General features: G+C 38.7%; 1 protein-coding gene across 1 annotated transcript in view; it reads left to right on the top strand.

Moving 5' to 3' along the window:
• The window catches only part of LOC127427368 (1-phosphatidylinositol 4,5-bisphosphate phosphodiesterase epsilon-1-like), a 157,713-nt gene that overhangs the window by 67,731 nt on the left and 67,262 nt on the right, over window positions 1-22,720 (top strand). Inside the window, exon 3 of the mRNA XM_051674935.1 lies at window positions 16,524-16,770. Coding sequence (XP_051530895.1) covers window positions 16,524-16,770 — 247 coding nt within the window. The remainder of the gene's footprint in view (window positions 1-16,523; window positions 16,771-22,720) is intronic.

Consider the following 22,720-nt stretch of genomic DNA (forward strand, 5'->3'; position numbering starts at 1 on the left):
CAACCTGAAAAAGACATACTTTCATGTGCAAATAGCAAACAGCACATGCCTTTCTTGAGTTTTGCCCCTGAAACTGTGCACCAGTTCATAGTCCTACCCTTCAGCTTGTCCCTTGCTCCCTGAACATTTATGAAATGTGTCGATGTGGCGCTCGCTCCTCTGAGATTGAGTGGCATCCATGTTTTGAACTGCCTTTGACAACTGGTTGCTGTTATTACAGTAACCTGTTGCTAACTCATCTGGAGCACTTGGGTGTGGCCGTTATTGCTTTACCCGCTGCATGAGTGGTTACATGTCATACATTTGTGTATGTGTTTGTACTCAATGTTTCACTACTCGTTGGTTAGTGTCATTATTGACTTCGTTTCGGTTTTCATTCTTTCCTTTTTTTCAATACGGAGGGGAGTTCGTATCTGCGTACCCAAATGGTTAGTAGCACGAGACGTGTGTGCAATCAGTAGCATGGCATGATGATATAGATTCTTCATAGCACCAGCAACTGATGCAGTGTCTCATTCCCTCCTTTCAGGAAACCGAGGTTAGAGTCGTAACCTGAGCATCTACTTTTCATAAATTGAAATCCATTGGGGGTGGCTGAGGTTTTAGCTTAAATCAATTACTGGGATTTATTGGCAAGTTCACGAGTTCATGAGACCTTTTAAACTGTCATATCAAGCTTTCACTGTGGGATTGAAGTAATACTCTTGAGTTAACCCTTTCAGAATAGTTCAAAAAGATTACTTTTAAATCGTTTTTTAATTTAAAGTTGCACTCTGTAATTTTTTCCCAATTAAAAAAGTTTTACTCCTAAAGAAATGAATAGTAATTTTGAAACATACGTATAAAATCATGACCGCTCACATGAGATAAGGATTCTAGACAAATCAATAAACTTATAAAAGCTGTTTTATTCTACATGGGGCAGGGGGCCCTCACGGGGGTTGTTTTAAAAGTAAAACCAGAGAAAAGGTAGTCCTAAAAACTGGAATATGCAATCATCCTCCACAGCGCGCCACACTCGTTCCAATGTTTACCTCTCATGCGGATCTCTTATGTACATTCCACTGATTTCATGGCACCACAATGGGAAAAGAAAGCATAACCGTGCCAACTAGCCAGAATCAGCACAGAATGGTACGGTTTTGCGACGAGAACTGTTCGGCCCGATGGTGGAAAAGCGGCTTTACACTCTTGGATTAAATGAATCATGGCTGATTGTAAATTGTGAATTTCTACAATGGCATCTAACTAAAACCTATTGATTTTGAATGTTGCTGCATCCACACTACTTGGTGTAACTGTAAGTGCAAATTACACAAACAAAGTTACTGAGTGCACCTTTAAAACCAAATCTAAAGGTATCCACACACCATTTTTTTTACAAAAAATTAAATAACAAATTCTTAAAATAAATATTTCAAACCCATTGCTTAAAATTAGCTTTGTCTTGCAACCTGTATTAAAAATTGGTCTAGATAATATTTATTTGAAGCATTTGATATACTTCTGATGGACTAAAATGTTGCTTCTGCACTTTTTTTTTTTAATTTTTTTATATTGTTTCTTTGAATTATCTATTTTTCACTTGGTGTGCAGATTCCTTTGTGTTTTTGATATAGGCCTCTATATTTAAAATGACACACCTTAGAGCGCTATAGTGCCTGCCCACTTTTTCAGCCATCTTGGTTCCAGAAGAATTTTTCACATAAAATGTTTTTTTTGTGCTTTTAATAATTCTATTTCTAGTTCTAAAGGCCTTTTTAGACCAGACACGATCAAGAGAGGCGAATCGCCGGAAATGGCCCTTTTACATAGAAAGTGAAGCGAATGACCTTTGTAAGCACATTCACGCCTTTACAATAGGTGGCGCTAATCAACAAACAATTTTACTCTGGTACAGTAAGTGCACCTTTGAGTTGGTCTGCCCTCTGCCCATCACGGTCCATGAGAAGAAGAGGTACTTGACTAGCAGATCAAAAAAAGATAACATTTCTCTACAAGCTGCAGAAGTGATGAAGAGATTGTTGTTGAGTTGCTCAATGAGAAAGAAAACATTCGAGACACTTCACAAACTATTTCAGTTCACCTGCTGGACAAGTTGACCAGCAGTATTATCATGTGTACACAGTCTGAGGGGTGATTAGAAAGAATCGAGTGTTAAAAATCCTATTAACGTTTAAAACTATTATCATTTGAAATAAGAGTGATTATATGCCACTGCCACGCATGTACAGTTGAAGTCAGAAGTTTACATACACTTAGGTTGAAGTCATTAAAACTCATTTTTTAACCACTCCACAGATTTCATATTAGCTAACTATAGTTTTGGCAAGTCATTTAGGACATCTACTTTGTGCATGACATGAGTAATTTTTCCAACAATTGTTTACAGACAGATTGTTTCACTTTTAATTGACTATATCACAATTCCAGTGAGTCAAAAGTTTACATACACTAAGTTAACTGTGCCTTTAAGCAGCTTGGAAAATTCCAGAAAATGATGTCAAGCTTTTAGACAATTAGCCAATTAGCTTCTAATAGTAGGTGTACTGAATTGGGAGGTGTACCTTTGGATGTATTTTAAGGCCTACCTTCAAACTCAGTGCCTCTTTGTTTGACATCATGGCAAAATCAAAGAAATCAGCGAAGACCTCCAGAAACATTTTTTTGGACCTCCACAAGTCTGGTTCATCCTTGGGAGCAATTTCCATATGCCTGATGATACCATGTTCATCTGTACAAACAATAGTATGCAAGTATAAACACCATGGGATCACGCAGCCATCATACCATTCTGGAAGGAGATTCATTCTGTCTCCTAGAGATGAATGTAGTTTGGTGCGAAAAGTGCAAATCATTCCCAGAATAACAGCAAAGGACCTTGTGATGATGCTGGAGGAAACAGGTAGACAAGTATCTATATCCACAGTAAAACGAGTCCTATATCGACATAACCTGAAAGGCTGCTCAGCAAGGAAGAAGCCACTGCTCCAAAACTGCCTTTTAAAAGCCAGACTACAGTTTGCAAGTGCACATGGGGAGAAAGATCTTACAATTTGGAGAAATGTCCCCTGGTCTAATGTAACAAAATTTGAACTGTTTGGCCATAATGACCATTGTTATGTTTGGAGGAAAAAGGGTGAGACTTGCAAGCTGAAGAACACCATCCCAACCATGAAGCATGGGGGTGGCAGCATCATGTTGTGGGGGTGATTTGCTGCAGGAGGGACTGGTGCACTTCACAAAATAGATGGCATCATGAGGAAGGAAAATGATGTGGATATACTGAAGCAACATCTCAAGACATCAGCCAGCAAGTTAAAGCTAGGTTGCAAATGGGTCTTCCAAATGGACAATGACCCCAAGCATACCTCCAAAGTTGTGACAAAATGGCTTATGGACAACAAAGTCAAGGTATTGGAGTGGCCATCACAAAGCTCTGACCTCAATCCGATAGAAAAATTGTGGGCAGAACTGAAAAAGCATGTGCGAGCAAGGAGGCCTACAAACCTGACTCAGTCACACCAGTTCTGTCTGAAGGAATGGGCCAAAATTCCAGCAACTTATTGTGTGAAGCTTGTTGAAGGCTACCTAAAATATTTGACCCAATTTAAACAATTTAAAGGCAATGCTATGCTGTATGTTAACTTCTTACCCACTGGGAATATGATGAAAGAAATAAAAGCTGAAATAAAGTCACAGCATTAATTATAATAATATTTGGACGAATAAAAACACTTAATAGCCGTACAGTTGTTTATTAAAAAAGGTGAAACAAAGGCAAATATTTTGCGTTATATGTTGTATTAGAGATATGAAAGAACTCACGTAAGATTAAATGCAAAAGGGGAAAAAATACAGCAATATGGAATACATTATGAAGACAATCCATGTAAGATCAGCAAGCTTTTTAAAGGGGATGCAAGGCAGTGATGCAGCATTATCATTTACATGTCAAGAGAACCCATAGGAGAAAAAAACTGTTTCTGTTTTTAAGGCACTTGATGCAAATGAAACACGTCCTCACTGCTTCATCATTTAATGTCGGTGGTCAAAACAGCTTTCTGTGCTTTAGCGCCACCTGTTCTGCTGGTTTCGGGAACAGCAGAAGCTCCTGACATGTGATTCACAGCTCAAATTTTATTGGTTAGGGCTTAAAAAATTAGACACACTCACCGTAAATAAAAAAACAAAAAACCTTTGCTTTGTTGGCACACGATTTGGCATGAAACGTTCGTTCCAGGTGTGAAGGGCTTGTTAGGAATCCATTGTTACCATAAAAATTTTAATCACGGCGAGAAATCGTGTCAAAGGTTCACGTTTGGTGTGAAAAGGCCTTAAGGAACCTAAGCCATGAACCAAACCAAACAACTTCAACATAAATCACATTACAAACTTTGATTTGAAGAGAAAAAAAGTATTTCATGAGGAAGTGAACAACAATCCCGCAAAGCATTTAGAATGACGTAATCCAATGAAAAACTATAGAAATATTTAAACTCTTGATATAAAGTAGTTGATTATAAGTATAGTAACAATATATTTTAAGTTTATTGCCAAATATTCAGATATTCTGCATACAAATACATTAGTTTTAGAGTGTAGCAAGGCTGACGCTAGCCGAGATCCTCTGATTGGTAGATCGCTCTTTAGAATTATGGGTAGTGTAGTTCTTGACAGAAATTACGCTATTAAACACAATTTCTTAAAAATGAAGCTGATGGACTGATGGCTTCAACAGAACTTTTACTCCCACAACCAGACTGTTGTGCTCATTTAGCTATTATGTATATATTTGTTTGTCTCAAAACAATTCTTTTTTCTTCTTTTTTGTTTTTTTTTTTGTTTTGTTTTTTGTTTTTTTGGACAAAATTAATAAAAATAATAATAATAATAACTGTAGTAGTTCAATAATTGTCTGTTGAAAAACCTTTTATTGGTCAGCCACTCATTTGAATAGTGGGGGATGCGCCCCTCTTAAGTGGTAAAGCACGTCACATCCCTATAGTTAAATGGACACTCCCAAACACTGAACCAGATTTGGTCCCTCTCAGCTGTAACCCTAGACCACCCTGCTTATTCCACTTCCCTACAAACTTGCTCTGAACCTCTTCAGCCTGTCTGTCTGTGACAGCTGCTGCGTTTGGGTCACAAGAGACCTTGCATTGTGGTAGAAGGATCCTCAGGTCACCCCGTATCAACCCCAGAGGGTCTGTGCTGAGTCATTACGCCCAAGGCCAGTTCTGACGACGAATGCTTGGGTGAAGAAGTCAAATCCACTTCCAGTCACTTGCATCGCTGACAGTTTGTGCTTCATTAGTGGTAGATTAATGCACATGGTTACAGTTGAAGCGCATTACGGGAAATGATGGGCTGCAGAGTAAATACATGCATTAGATGTGTGCCAGGTGGGCTGTGTCAATGCTTTCATGGGCTTTTTACAGAGTGGGTACAGAACAACCGAAAAGACAGGTTGATTAATGTGCAAATTGAGCTCTGTCATGCAAATGAAATGTTCAGTCAGCTGTTTGATTAGGTTTTAGATGGTGTGCAAGACTAAAACATCTTATCTTTGAGTATATGTGTCCCTTTTTTATGTCTCGCAACAGTGAATTGATTTCAACTTAAAGGGATGGTTCATCCAAAAATGAAAAGTCTGTCATTATTTGCTCACCCTCATGTTTTTCCAACCTGTTCTTTGTTTTTTCAGTGAAACAAAACCTTTACAGAGCTCTTTTGCACTTCTTCTAAAGCCATATAATAGCTTTGTGTTAGGGACAGATTTAAATTTAAGTTATTATTCACTGATAACGTTCCACTGAAATCTGAATTGTCATTTAGACAAATGTCATTTAGATGGTCAGATTCTAAATGTATGCATTTTAGCAGGTTTGCAGACGCCAAATGGCATTGGTTCTTGCATGTATCTTAACAGAACATGACGTGCCAGTTTGAATAAGTGGAATGGAGAGTGAAATTTGAGAGTTGCAATGGAATATTTTCAGTAAATAAATACTTGGTTTAGTCTGTTCCTCACATAAAGCTATTGTATGGCTTCAGGAAACGTGGAATATAGCGCACAAATCATATGGACTACATTTATGGTGCTTTAATGGTGGGTTTCTTGCCCTTGTTGAAGCTTTACAGACTACAGGTTACTACAGGTTACTTTAGTTTATTACTGTATATATGGTCATTGGGATGCAGCTAAATGAAGATTCTTAAAAATGTAATGTTCCCTGAAAAAGTAAACATACTATAAGGATGAATATATAACAATGTTTTACTTTTTGTGTAATAACAACAACATAATTCAATTTGAAAACCATTCCTTTCATGTATTATTCATCAATTTATTGTTGTATCAACTGATTGTTCATTGGTTTTGTTAGCCTGCTCGGTGTAACTGACTCAAATGTAAACATTACGCAACAATATTTCGCAAAGCTGTTGTTGGTATGTGTGTGTAGCCAGCAGGGACTGGACGTGCTGAGTACTGTACTCAGCTGCTATGTGTCAGTCATTCTTGAGGTATTCTTGCCATTTCAGAATGTCTGCCGTACATTAGTGCCGATCTGAGACACTGACCCTCTCGGCTAGAGTTTCAGCCCCTGCGCTGGACATCCAACCAAATAACTGCTGCTCTCCACAATGCACCTGCTGGATTAGTGGCTATAGAGAGCCCAGAACATCAAGAGAGGGTCAGCGCTTCAGCTTATCCCTGTCAAATGCTTCTATATCGGTTTACAGAGAACTAAGAGAGCAAAGACACATAAGTGAGGCATTGCTTTGGGAGACTCATGCTATGAAGAAATGTGAATATTTTCATAGTGAACTATTATTGAAGGTATAGTTCGATAAAAAATGAGAATTCGGGGGGCCTGGGTAACTCAGCAAGTAAAGACGCTGGCTACCACACCTGGAGTCGCAAGTTCAAATCCAGGGTGTGCTGAGTGACTCCAGTCAGGCTTCCTAAGCAACCAATTGGCCCGGTGGGGCACGTGGTGAGTTGTGCGTGGATGCCGCAGAGAATAGCGTGAAGCCTCCACGCATGCTAGATCTCCGTGTTAACATGCTCAACAAGCCACGTGATAAGTTGCGCGGATTGACGGTCTCAGACGTGGAGGCAACTGAGATTCATCCTCCGCCACCCGGATTAAGGCAAGTCACTACGCCACCACGAGGACCTAGAGCGCATTGGGAACTGGGCATTCCAGATTTGGGGAGAAAAAAAAAAAAAAGGAGAATTTGGTCATCATTTACTTGGCCTCATGTTGTTTCAAACCCAAATTCTTTTTTCTGTGTAACATAAGCCTCAGTCACTATTAATTGTCATTGAATGGAAGGAGCAGCGTCAACATTTAACAGAATTTCTCCTCTTGTGTTCCACAGAAGAAAAGAGTCTTGCAGGATTGGAACAACATTAGGATGAGTAAAGGATGATATAATTTTAATTTTTGGGTGAACATCTAACATTGTGGTTTCATCTTCAGTTCCAGTAATGGGATAATGATATGATTAAAGTTGGCATATCGTGAAATGTTACAAAAACCAAAAGCTAAGTTCTGCCCAGAGACTGTCAGCACCTTCCTTTTCACAGGGCAGTTAGAGGTGACTCATGCACCTGCTAGTGCTCTGGTCAGCTGGAAGCCACGCCAATGAGAGAGAGTTTATTTCAGTGAAAGGACTGGAAAACATGTCAAACTTTGAAAGGATTTCTAGAGCAAAGCATTACTTTTGAGAAGCGGCGTCACTGTTTTTTTTGCAAGAACAGTATCTTCTATGAGTGCTGCAAATGACCTCAGACATCTCAGCTCAGGAGGTGTTTTGAGTTCAGTTCGCTTTATTTCCACAGAGCAGTTCATTGTGACCACAACTCTGCAACCTATACATCTGTGATTAATACATAAAATAATACAAAACACGTTCACCTCGATGATTTATATTTCAGTGATTATTATCATCATTAGAATTATTCTTTTTAAATGTATAATTGTTTTTATATCTTCATTTGTCTAAGTAATTTTCCACCTGCATGTTTAGACGGATACTTGCCTGACGGTAAATGGAAAGGTGGTTACTTAAATATTATTTTTTTGATCACTTCGTTATTTTAATTGCTTTTTCCTTTCATTTGGAGTGCAATTTGAATTTAGAAATTTTATTTAAGTTTTTCTTTTTAAATAAATTAAATTTTCAATACAAAATCACTAAAGTTCTAAAGCACTAAAGAATATTCACCGAACCCTCAGCCCGGGGGTTGCCGATGTAATTGGATATTGCGATATACATATATATCCCTGTGCCACCCTTGTAGCCACGCCCCTGTTCAGAGTTTTTAGACTGCTGTCAAATGCGCCTCACATGACATTTGACAATTTCATCACGTTCGTATTAAAAACATTCAGTTAGTGAACACTTAGTTAGTGCACAGGAAACAGGGTTTCAAATATTAGAAATATTCACAGCTAACATTAAGTTAATTCATTAAGTACTGTAAATGATGACAGAATTTTAATTTTTTGGGTGAACTACTCCTTAAAGCCCTTGATCAAGCCCTGTATTTTTGGTGATGTTGGTTTTCTGTGTATGGGCCTGGCCTGACATAATTTTTCAGCTCACATTTGGCCAAACTAACTGCGTGTAGATTCAGCCTATAGAGAATTGATTAAGCTCAAGTGATTGCATAATAGCCACTTCAGAGAGGAGTGGAGAGATTTTGCATTTTGTAACCAAAAAATAATCTGTGTCAGACTTCAAGTGGCTGGAGAATGGGCAGATTGAGCGATTTAGGTCCCTAAGGTCCAGTTTGAGATCTGACAAAGGCAGACTGAGCTTTTATCATGAGCGGAGCAGGAAACCCATCCCATTAAAGAGCATTTATAAAGAACTACACTCTGAAGCTCAGGGAGGGGCTTCTGAAGACTGCCAGTTCTGCAAAATCTCTTCTCAGATAAGGAGACAGTGTTTACTTAGGACTACGTTTTAATGTTTCGGAAACAACCATCCACTTTGATTAAACTCGTGCAACATTATACCGCGCTTTCAGTTTCAATGTAATCAATTGCTCATCTTTCATTGACGTCACCCTGATATCTCAGAGGTAAAAGTGTGCGGTTTAAAGTGTTTTAGATCGTTTCTCATCATGTGAGTGCATGTAATACAGTGAGCACCGGGATGAGACTTTTCAGCACGAAAGTGAATCTGCACTGCTGTAACACAGTTCAATGGAAAGGAGGAGGCGAGAACCGGCTTGACAATATAAATAATATTTAATGAGAAACAAAAAAGACAAACACACACAGGTGTCGGACAGCTGTCCGTAACTCACTCTCTCTGTCGCACTGCCGTCTCCAGTCGGCCTTTATCCCTCTCGGGTTAATCAGCCCAATTGGGGCCGGGTGTGCGGAATCATGACCCAGCCCCGCCCTCCGCCCTGCCACATTCCTTCCCCCGTTCTCTCAGGCCGGGGAGCCCCTGGCATGACATACATCCCCCCACTTTCCCTGGGCGGTGGGCGTGCCTTGCGCCCCGTCTGCCGGCATGTCATCCCCGTCTACCTGGATCAGGGGAGGGGACAATGGGAGGGAAACAAAAAAAAAAAGGTGGCACCTACACGCCGTAACGGCGATCGTGCCAAATTAACAAAACATTTCAAAAGAGAGGGAAAAGGCCAACACGGAGCGGCAGCGGGAGGAGAGAGAGAGAAAAAAATAATAATTTACTTGCCGGTTCTCCGATACGCCATAGTCCGGTCCTCGGCCACTCCTCCACCCTCTAGAGGACGACAGCCGCGCCTCCCTGGGTGGATCGGAGGCAGTCCTCCGGCTCCTGGCGGATGGAAAGCCCCGCCGCGTTTTTGGTGGATGGTAGGGGTCTCCCCCGCCCCTGGCAGCGGTAACCGCTCCAGGCGGTTGGTTGGGAGCTCCTCCTCCCCTCGCGGTTGGCGGCTGTTCCTCCGCTTCCAGGCGGCTGGGCTCCTCCGTCCTCCGGCGGATGGCCGCGGCTGCTCCTTTGGGGTGGATGATAGCGGCGAGAACTCCACTACGGCGCATCCCTCCTCCTTCCCGGGTTTCGGCACCAGTGTAACAGTTCAATGGAAAGGAGGTGGCGAGAACCGGCTTGACAATATAAATAATATTTATTGAGAAACTGAACCAAAAAGACAAACACACACAGGTGTCGGACAGCTGTCCGTAACACTCTGTCAAACTGCTGTCTCCAGTCGGCCTTTATCCCTCTCGGGCTAATCAGCCCAATTAGGTGCCGGGTGTGTGGAATCACGACCCGGCCCCGCCCTCCGCCCTGCCACAACTGCGTTTACAGATGATTGTACTATATTAAACAGTATATAATACTGAATTTAATGTATAATAATGCTAAGGGTCCTGATATTTGATTGTCTTGATAATGCCAAATGTAATGTCTGATTCCACAAGTAAATTTATACCATGGCAAACATTATTTACTGGATAAACACGTATTTTTGAAAAGCATAGTTTAGAAAAATGTAATCAGAGATAATACTATTATAAAACCTACAATATTAATTTAAAATACTTAAAATGTATGTAATCAGTGACAGTGTACAAGCATGGATCTAACATAATTATTAATTTTTCAGCTTGGCTGAATTATTAATATTTCTATTCTGGTGTCACCATTGCCCTTCTGCTGGGCTGATGTTTTGACCCACTCCATCCCGATGGATAATTTTACTCTTTAATGAACAGTACTTTTTGTAAGTAATGAAAGGAACTGTTTTGCATATGTACTGAAAGTAGTAGTAATAATAGTAATAAATTCAAACTTAACTTTTCATAAATTAGGCTTTGTTTCTAAGTTTTGTGAGAGTATAGGATCATGAATTCAGTCATTTAAATCGAACCAAATCCTTAAGCCCTTTATCTTTTCTTTTTTATTATTTTTATTTTTGTATCATATTTTAATAAAATACAGGAAATATATATATATATTTTTTTTTAATCCGATTAATTGAAGAAATAATCGAAGATTAATTGATTATCAAAAAAATCATTACGCCCTAATGCCAATTAATTAAATCAAATTTATCGCAATTAATCACATAGTGCTACGAGCTGTGTCCTTCAATCACTCAACTCCTTTTCTTTTGTGGAGTAGTCAGGTAGGCTTTTCACTTTACCCAGGTATATTATCATTCTCAGGGCCTATGCTCACTGCCTTACCTGGGTGGGGTGAGTTAGCTTCCTGTTCAGTGCACTTGTAGTAAGCTTTATTTCAGCCTACTTTATTTCTGCCCCTTCAGACTTTATCACAGTCTACATTATTCTAGTGCTTTATTAGTACTTTCTATTAGCACTTTATTAGTACTTTATTAGCACTTTATATTAGTAGACTTTATTCTAGTTTGGGGTTCATATGCACTCTCACTGCCTATGTCTTATTGTGACTTGGAAGCAAATTTGACCAACTTTAAGTGTGTCAGGATATTTTAATAAAGATCTTTCTAATGATCAATACTTGATAATACCATTTTAATGGATTCTTTATTCAGAGTAAAAGTTAGGAATAGACTGGAGACTAAATGATCAAAGATAGAGAAATCCAACAATGGTGGGCTTCATTCTTTTATTTATCTTCTGTGAGCAAAAAGCTGAATATACCTATTTAGCAGTGCAATACTGCGAGTACCATGGACCAGACTTCTAAAATAACATTTGAAGTTCACCCTCAGTCAGTGTTGGTGTATCTGTCTAAAGTGGATGTCGAGCGTAGCTTGTTTGCAGGCTGTTAGTTTAATCTCTTGAAGCGTTCCTTTCTTGCAGTCGTGTGCTCGTACTCTGCTCGTTAGACTGTGTCGTTTGTGCTTTCTAAGCCTCTTATATAGTCAGTGTAGGTGATACAATTTCTAACATTTTTGCAAAAAAGCATCATACTTTTGCACAAAGCATTACATACAGCACAAGTCTCTCTGCCATACTTCCTTTTACCTAATATTGGGATCTTCCTTTCTTCGTACACACATCTTTCAACACAGGATGTGGCAAGATGGCTTCTAGTTTTCACTGTCACACAAATGTATTCCTTCCAAAGTATTTCTAATTTCATCCACTTTTGGAGTTTTATAATTCATTTTTCTATGATCCCTATTCAGTTTAAAGGAGGATGTTCAACTTCTTTTAGAACTCAAATCCCTATGTGACAATGGGAAGTGGAGCACTCCATTTCTCCTGACAGCTGTTTTTGGTCGACTGCAATTCAAACATTTTTTGCCTTTGCTTTTTATACTAAGTATAAAATTTACTCGGCTAGGATTTCTTTTCTTTATAAAAACTGTTTCTCTTAAACACTGTTCCTGACCATTTCAAAAGAGCATTGGTTCATTACATAACTCTTCATCTTGATTCAATTTTTCACTTGCCATCTTTTTAACTGAAGTGAGAAAAATTAGGAAAAGAGCAGTTGACTTGTTTAACACATTAACAATCTTTTATCCCCGTTGCTGTGGCAATATGCTCCTTTATTCTCAACATGTAGTGAAGTGTGCTCCATGTCCAATTAGAGATGGTACCCACCTTTCACCCTTTAAATGTTACATTAGCTTATTCTACCAAGAAATTGATCTTTGCCCAGAACTGACTAGGATGATATAGCAATGTATTTCCAGCTTTTTTAAGATATTCCGTATACAGTATATCTCCAAATTTATGTATTTGCTCTGAAATGGCTTAAAACACTTTTTTTTTCAATAAAAAGAACCATCATTTGCATGCACTGAACTGCCATAAATGCAAAGTTGATTATTAACACTTTTATTCTCTAAATGAACAAAAGAATATTAAATAATTTTAATTTACTGTATATGTACCAGTATACCATTAGATGCTAGTAAACATCAATATTTACCTACATACATTTTTCTGAAAAAATCTTCAGAGGAATTTTTTTGAGTGATTTATAAGTCATAAACGAAACATTGAGTCAGTTTTGTATCAATTCATTGAAGCAGAGAGTTTAATGCAAATGAATCATCTTAGCAACTCTGACAGCATTTTTGCTACTGAGTTTAAATCAGAGACGCTATTAAAACATCTCTGACTTAACACTGTCATACTAGGGAGTGAGTAGCTAATGTAATGACACGGTCTTTCAGAAACTTAATTGCTCTACATTGGCAGCAAAATCAATTGAATATCAACTTGAGAAATATGTGTTTCTTTCTGATTTTATTTTTACATTCAAAACACAAAGTGAAATGCCCTCAAGGCCCATTGATGTCTCTCTTGATATGGCTGTTTCAGTTTACCTCTGAACATCAGGCAGTGGCCTATGTCACACCACACTGCTTCTGAATCCATTTATCCATTGTGAGTGGCTTATTGTTCATCAGAGCCTCTCCCGTTGGGAGAGAAAGGTGGCAGAGAAGCAGGGTCAATCGTTTCTGAGGAAGGGCACAGATAACAGCTGTAATGACTTTCCTGGAAGCAGCTGGCAGAGATGCTGCCTGAGTTCAGTAATGGTGAAATAATAGCTGCTTTCTGCAGAGAGAGGAAATGTGCGCTACGTCACAGATAGGACGAAATCAGTGCGCTTTCACAAAAAGAAGCTGGATGTGAAGTTGGTCTGCAACTAACGATTATTTTGATAATCAATTAATCCAATGATTATTAGAACAAATATTCGACTATTCGGCGATTATTGGAACGATTAACCATTATCTTGCGCGTCATCATTAGAGTTGAATGTGATCTCATGTTATGTTAATTGAGATCAAACGACTATTCGACAACGATAATTTTTGTAGACAATTTTTTATCGTCGTCGTTGTCGATAACGTCGTCTAATCGTTTCAGCCCTAATGTGAAGATCTGGGATTGTTCTTTTCCATTTCCGCTTTTATAATGCATACCGTCCAGCAGTGACTAGTTAGGAAGAGATTTTGACATGCTTATTCAACTAAGAGTCACAAATACATGCTGAACCACTGCAGAAATGCATCAAATTTTTTTTGACACATACCTCCTTGTTGGGTATTATTATTATTATTAATTTACCCAAAAATGCAAATTTTCATCATTTACTCGCTCTCATGTAACCCTTATGACTTAGATTCCTTCATGGAACACAAATGGAGATGTTAGGCCAAATGACAGCATCAATCACCATTCAATTTCATTGTATGAAAAAAATTATGGAATGAAAGTGAAGTGTGATTGAGGTTGTCAGTCCTTTACATAATGCTTCTGTATTCCAACAAAGACATGAGAAAATATATATATATATATATACAGGTGCATCTCAATAAATTAGAATGTCGTGGAAAAGTTCATTTATTTCAGTAATTCAACTCAAATTGTGAAACTCGTGTATTAAATAAATTCAATGCACACAGACTGAAGTAGTTTAAGTCTTTGGTTCTTTTAATTGTGATGATTTTGGCTCACATTTAACAAAAACCCACCAATTCACTATCTCAAAAAATTAGAATATGGTGACATGCCAATCAGCTAATCAACTCAAAACACCTGCAAAGATTTCCTGAGCCTTCAAAATGGTCTCTCAGTTTGGTTCACTAGGCTACACAATAATGGGGAAGACTGCTGATCTGACAGTTGTCCAGAAGACAATCATTGACACCCTTCACAAGGAGGGTAAGCCACAAACATTCATTGCCAAAGAAGCTGGCTGTTCACAGAGTGCTGTATCCAAGCATGTTAACAGAAAGTTGAGTGGAAGGAAAAAGTGTGGAAGAAAAAGATGCACAACCAACCAAGAGAACTGCAGCCTTATGATTGTCAAGCAAAATCGATTCAAGAATTTGGGTGAACTTCACAAGGAATGGACTGAGGCTGGGGTCAAGGCATCAAGAGCCACCACACACAGACGTGCCAAGGAATTTGGCTACAGTTGTCGTATCCACTCCTGAACCACAGACAACGTCAGAGGCGTCTCACCTGGGCTAAGGAGAAGAAGAACTGGACTGTTGCCCAGTGGTCCAAAGTCCTCTTTTCAGATGAGAGCAAGTTTTGTATTTCATTTGGAAACCAAGGTCCTAGAGTCTGGAGGAAGGGTGGAGAAGCTCATAGCCCAAGTTGCTTGAAGTCCAGTGTTAAGTTTCCACAGTCTGTGATGATTTGGGGTGCAATGTCATCTGCTGGTGTTGGTCCATTGTGTTTTTTGAAAACCAAAGTCACTGCACCCGTTTACCAAGAAATTTTGGAGCACTTCAGGCTTCCTTCTGCTGACCAGCTTTTTAAAGATGCTGATTTCATTTTCCAGCAGGATTTGGCACCTGCCCACACTGCCAAAAGCACCAAAAGTTGGTTAAATGACCATGGTGTTGGTGTGCTTGACTGGCCAGCAAACTCACCAGACCTGAACCCCATAGAGAATCTATGGGGTATTGTCAAGAGGAAAATGAGAAACAAGAGACCAAAAAATGCAGATGAGCTGAAGGCCACTGTCAAAGAAACCTGGGCTTCCATACCACCTCAGCAGTGCCACAAACTGATCACCTCCATGCCACGCCGAATTGAGGCAGTAATTAAAGCAAAAGGAGCCCTTACCAAGTATTGAGTACATATACAGTAAATGAACATACTTTCCAGAAGGCCAACAATTCACTAAAAATGTTTTTTTTATTGGTCTTATGATGTATTCTAATATTTTGAGATAGTGAATTGGTGGGTTTTTGTTAAATGTGAGCAAAATCATCACAATTAAAAGAACCAAAGACTTAAACTACTTAAGTCTGTGTGCACTGAATTTATTTAATACACAAGTTTCACAATTTGAGTTGAATTACTGAAATAAATGAACTTTTCCACGACATTCTAATTTATTGAGATGCACCTGTATATATATATATATATATATATATATATATATATATATATATATATATATATATATAATTATTATTATTATATAATTATTATTATTATTATATATTAGTTTTTTGGTAGACATTGCTGTACTAAAACAAGTACTGTATACGTTGGCCCCCAAAATTATTTGGACTCTTAAACCACACAAAACAAAATGCCTTTGCATTATATAACAAACTATCAAACCAATGGCATTTATTTTTTGAAAAGTGGCACAAACACAGTTTTCCTACAAAACATTTCACAAAATAAGTGTGTTAGGTTTCAAATTTTAAAATAATTCATACATTGTTCAAAATGAAGACAAAAAGTGTTTGGACACTTTCTGGTTGTCAAACGTTAGTGTAACATGTCCATAGTTAAAGTGATGAAAAAAATCTGTGATTACTCTGCTAGGACACCTGGGTGAACTTATGGGGAACTGATGTCATCCACTAAAAATCACACCAGTTGGTTAAAAGTTCTGAAAAAATCTCTAGTATAATTTGTTTGCAGATTCTACTAGGTTTGATATTTTGTATCTATTGCAATGACATTGACTTAAGTGCTCAAAAGTTTTCAAAAACTTAACGGGGCCAATGCATATTTCACAATAGGTAATTACATGTATTGTCATTTTAGTTTATATGTCCCTATGTCTTATCTTTTCTACAGATTGACCATGTTATTCCTGCTGTGAGTCCTGAGGCCTGTCTCCTGCACCCATCCAGGAAGCTGCTAGCCCAAGCGGTGTCATGGCCACCGGCCTCCCTGCATCAGATTAGATTCAGGGCCTGTTCTCCCAGAACCAGCATTGCAGCTCACCTGAGCGGGGCCCTGCTGGAGGCAACAGCTACTGTCGGGGCCCGAAGTTCTCTACCCAGCTTCGCTATTGGCTCCACAGATCGAGCTATGCTGAAAGGTACAGTTTAGAAACTCAATATTTTTTTATTATTTTGCCGCTAAAAGACACCATAATTGGAGTTTTGTACTGTAGCTTTTAGTCCATGTCTGTTCGCTTTGAGGTCATTTGTAAGCTATAGTGTACTGGTAAAAGCTGATAAAATACATTTTGATTAAATATACACATTTAAAATATAAAAAATTATTTACAGGAAAACGAATAAAAAAAACTGATGACTCATCTTGCTCTCCAATATCCACATTTTTGTTTAATCAAATGCTTTTTAGAATAAGATTGTCCCTCCCACTAATGCATCCTGAAATTGACTGGCAATACCAAGAAGCAAATCATGGTTCATGGCTGTGATGTGCAATTCCACCGCTTTAATGTAATGTTTAAAGGGGTCATGACATGAGGAATCAAATTTTCCTTGATCTTTTAACAATCAAGAGGTCGGAGGCCTGGGTAGCTCAGCGAGTATTGACACTGACTACCACCCCTGGAGTTGCAAGTTCGAATCCAGGGTGTGCTGAGTGACTCCAGCCAGGTCTCCTAAGCAACCAAATTGAGACCTGAGACTTGTCCTCCGCAACCCGGATTGAGGTGAGTAACCGCACCACCAAGAGGACCTACTAAGCAGTGGGAATAGGGCAGTCCAAATTGGGGAGAAAAGGGGATAAAAAAAACAAAACAAAAAAAACAAGAGGTCGAACTCAAAACTTCCTCCTCACTGCAAAAAGAGCATGTTGGAACCAAGCTGCCAAAACGAATCGTTCACTACTTCCTCCACGTTGTAATGTCACACTGTGGTAGACATTTGCATCTGACCACCTCCACAACAACACATCAATGCCTAATTTACCTTATCACTCCCGTAGCCCCACCCAGTAGTGTGGAGCAGTGAGATGGCAAGGAGAGAGCAGGGCTGCGTTTCCAAAAAGCATTGCAAGCTTAATCTGATCATGTTTCTACAATCTACTTAGGCTTACAATGCTTTTGGGAAGCACTGCCATGGTCAGTCAAAAGCAGACAGCCAATCATAACAGTGGGCATTTACTGACAAGTCTTATATGAGAAGCAGCACCAAAATCGAGTGTTTCTGACAGAGGGTCAGAATGAGGGAGTAAAATGATCATGTTTTGCAAATATGACTTTTTATAAAAAGTGAACCTCAAGAAACATATTAAAATAATAAAAAAAGCATGTCATGACCACTTTAACGGTGCATAAATCTGAAATAAATGATAACACAATAATTGATTGGTATGCAACCAAAGGTCAGTTCATTCAAATAATGGCACAGCAGCAATGAGTAAACACAAAGGACATAAGCAGAAAATGTGTGTAGACTTTGTACTCAATTTGCATTCATCCAAAAGTACCAAAGGTTTCATGGTCATAACTCTTCAAACAAAGATGAATGTAAAGTTATACTCAAGGACATCTTGTTTACAATATGCTTTAAGCATTACTCTTGAATATCTTTAAAACAATTTGATGGTACAAACGACTGAATTTTTGTCCAATCCAGCAACTAGTTCCTTCAAGGAATAAAATTTTCCTTTAAGATAAGAGTTCATTGTACTGTGAAAATGTACTATAACTTCTAGAACTCAAAACAACTTCTCCAGTCCCAAAGAACATCTGTTGAAACTAAGCCGCAACAACACTGTCGTTCTGCGGGTTTCTGACGTCAGAATTTGTTAATGCATGACCGCCCACATTTACACATCAACAGCAGCAAATTCGGTATTCATAAATTTCACCCTTAATAGCAGGATAGGTTCCATAATTTGCAAAAAGGCTGTTTTGGAAGGATGGGGTAGTTAAAAACCATATTGGACCCTGATTTCACCTACTTAAGCTAGATAGCGGTTGGTTAGTGAATAAAACGCAGGTTTTTACACTGAAAGACCTCGTGCAACTGTTAAGTGAATTTGCAAAAAAATACATACAGTAAATAAATAGAAATAAAAAATTGCAACACTGAATTGGCACAAAAAAAAACAAAAAAAAAAAACAATTGAATAATAATAAAATATATGATATGACACTTTGAAGCAGTGAATTTAGGAATCTAGTCTTTGCATGATTGAAAAATAATCTCCAACACCTCAGTTAGGAGAAAGACATCACAAGACTAGCGAGATAATGTCATTCCACATTAGTATAATTGGATTCTTTTAAGATAATGCAGATAATCTTCTTTTGTGCATAATAATTATTTTGCTTTATCACTGTGTGGTTTAAAAGCTTTTATCTATTATCATGAAGACAACACAGCAGAAGTTGTGTACTGAATGATGATTTATGAGGAGGCCTCTTAGAGGTGCCGCTGAAGCAGGTTATGAACTAATGAAAAAACTCTTCGCTCCAGCATTGAGTGTTGTGGTGTGTGAGCGAAGCAGAGGAGACTTCCTCAGTCCCCGCCTCCTCCAATGTGGCTTGCCAACAAATTCAAGCACAGCACACTTCAAATGTCTTTGCACCTGCTTGATTTGCAAAATGTCAGAGTAAAAGAAAAAGACTTAGATTATTACTATTGCTTATTCTTTGGGTTAGGCATTTGTTCAGATTTCTAACCTTAAAGGGCTAAGCAGGATTTTAATACCTTTTTTCATGGTCAAGTTCAGTCTGTACGAGCTATTTGCATTTGGGTAGCATGTGAAACAGACTTCAGGTGTGTGACGCTCCCATCTCCTAAAATAAACATGAGACATCTGTATGAGGTAAAAAATTAACCATGTGCACCATTGCCTCTTTGGTTCATTTTGCAAAAACAAAAACCCTAAAAACATTCTGAAACTACAGATTGGAACCAACTTTGCTGCCCAAACAGCTAATAAAGCTCAGAGGACCGATTAAATTGTTTTTGGTGTCACTTAATTTGCAGAACATCTTTACCTCGCACTTTGTTCTAAAAGCCCAAAAATGGTGAGAATGTCCACTGAGAAGGGCCAGATTGAATTTTGGCCCTGTGTCTTGATCTACCCACAGCTCTTGCGAGAGACGAAATTGATGCTTGTGTATTTAATATAAGGCTGTGAATCCCAGGGTCACCGACTCACTGCCCCACACAGACGCTGTGTCACCTGGCATTAGTCCAGAGAGCATGTGATATAGAGCCAGAGAGGATCGTTTTACAGTTATTCTGCCTTAGCAGACTCTCTCACAACAGACTTGAAGGTTACATAATTGTAAATGGATGAGTGCCGAACGATAAGCTAATAAGCTTATGTGGCCTGAATTGAATTAAAGGGAGAACTTGATTTTTAAATTTTTCTGAAGAAAATTTGAGTGATGCTTGCTTGTGCAACACTTGCCCTCGCTATGCTAGGTGTTCTTCCAGGGCATTGCTATGTGGTTAGTATGTAAAGTGTTCTGAGTGTTTTTTTGTGTGTTGGTTGGTGGTTGCTAGTCAAAAGATCTCGCCCCCAAATCTCTATCAGTACATTTACACGCGCAGTTAAAATCGAGCTACAGCGGGTTTTTGTGTAGTTGAGCGAAAGTCTTCATCTGTCTGTCCAAGTAAACATGACATAATACGTTAACGAATATTTTTGGTCGTCTGAGCAATTTCAGTGCTACAGACCTGACATTTGCGGTCTATACATAACATTTAACTTCTCATAGAAAGTATTCATTAGCAGTTTATCACACCATTTGTATGTGTAATCATAAACCCCTGCAGATAGAGTCCAGACATTAGAAAAGAATAATTCTAATAATAACTTTTTTTTTGTCCAGTGTACATAGGGAAATTAACTTGTGTTTCTAATGTGACAAAAATAGACATGGAGAAAGGAAAATCCATCCAAAACTCTAAGCCCTGCAGACTTTGACCTCTGCGACATTGGTATGGTATCCATTAAGGCTGCATGATTGATTGAATTAAGATAGAAATCACGATATGACCTTGCATGATTACTAAACTGCAAAAAGCTGTTATTTAAAATATAGTGATAATGATAAACGTTTATGTTACGATTCAAATCGCAAAGTTTGTCAAAATTAATAGATAAACTTGAAAGACATCACAGATCAAAGCAATAGTCAGCGATCTATCTAAATCATCATGGTAAAAGAACTTCCACGAGACTGAGCTGTTGAGTTACACATGCCCCCTCTTTCCAAAACCGTGCCCTCCACAGATACCGTTGACACCAAGAGCAGAAGAGCAGGTATCACTATGTAGCTTTTGACGCTCTAGCGATTAAAAATAAAATAAAACTGCAGATGTCTTGCGGAAAAAACATTTTTTGGTTGTGGTTTGACTCTGCTCCTCTGTGCAGATGAATGTGGTTCGAGGCACCGGTGTACACATGAATACAGGACATCTTATCAGAGCGAATGGACAAATAAATAATGAAAGAAAGGAAAAGACGGATATCTTAAAATGTCATCTGAACAGATAAGTGCTATATCTTATGCTGTTGTTTTGACTTATTTGAAACATTGATGTTTTGAAATAAATTATGTTACAAAAGTTAGGCAACGTTCATTAACATTAGACATAATGATTGCTAGTCTGATAAGGTCAAATGTTGTAAATCTTTTTATAACTGTAGGATATTCTGGCCAAATAGACCACGCTAGTAACTAATTTATAGATTGTCATTGTTACCAACCAGTGGTAAACATCATTTCAAGACTCATATGTCCTTGGCAAGCCTAGGACTAAAGGATTTATTTATATAAATTATTGCCGTTGTAAAGAAAATACACGTGCTAGCAAATGAAAAGTTCTGCACCGATTACAGTATAATTATTGTATTTCACTATTGTATTTAGATGTGATCACACAACTATACATAAACCATATCAAGAAAATATCATTGAGAAAGAAAAAAGCCATCTCTGGGCCGTTTTTTTTTCTTTTTCCTTTTTCCCCCAATTTGGAATGCCCAAATCCCTATGCACTTTTGAGTCCTCGTGGTTGCGTAGTGATTCGCCTCAGTCCGGGTGGCAGAGGAGGAATCCCATCTGCCTCCACATCTGAGACCGCCAACCCGCGCATCTTATCGCGTGGCTTGTTGAGCATGTTGCCACGGAGACATAGCGCGTGTGGAGGCTTCACGCCAGCACCGCGGCATCCACGCTCAACTCACCATGCGCCCCACCGAGAATGAACCACATTATAGCGACCACGAGGAGGTTACCCCATGTGACTCTACCCTCCCTAGCAACTGGGCCAATTTGGTTGCTTAGGAGACCTGGCTGGAGTCACTTAGCACTCCCTGAGATTCGAACTAGCGAGCTAGTGAACTCCAGGGGTGGTAGCCAGTGTCTTTTACCACTGAGCTACCCAGGCCCCCTCTGGGCCGCTCTTAAATCCTTTCAGTTGTCGCCACCTCTGAAAAGCCAAGCCGATGTTGATTCAGGTTTTATTACGGACTCTGTCGCTTTCCCATTTTGCTTGTAGACTCTGCCCTGTTCGGGGTTTCTTTGTTTTTACAAAGTGATTCCCTGGAGGTTTGCCATTTTGAATGATCCACAGTGAATGTTTCTCGTTCGTTGTGACAACAAACTTTCAGCTTCAGCTGCTCCCACACGCGCGCTACAGTAGCTGGATCTTATTTTCTCTGTGTATGGATATGACGTCAACACGCACTGGCGATTGACGTATGTATGCAATTTCCAGTGAAATCCGTCCCGACAGCTCTAAAATATTTATAATATAATATCATTATTATAGGTTTATCAAAGTGTGTTTGGGTAAAGACATAGTTTGGAAGATGAATTTTTGTTGCACTCTCTCATTAATAACATTTTGTTATTTTTTAACAAAAAAAAGTTACATAATGTAGCTTTAACAGCAGTCTTGCTTGTGATATATTGCTTAATTATTGTTATTATTATTACTGTGAATATTACACTTTACTATAGAGTTGTAATATATTTTTGTCACAGTTTCTTTCATTTCAGGCATCTAGCTTTTATTATGAATCGTGCTTTTATTATGACGTGT

Source organism: Myxocyprinus asiaticus, chromosome 36, assembly GCF_019703515.2.
Source record: "Myxocyprinus asiaticus isolate MX2 ecotype Aquarium Trade chromosome 36, UBuf_Myxa_2, whole genome shotgun sequence".
Taxonomy (NCBI): domain Eukaryota; kingdom Metazoa; phylum Chordata; class Actinopteri; order Cypriniformes; family Catostomidae; genus Myxocyprinus; species Myxocyprinus asiaticus.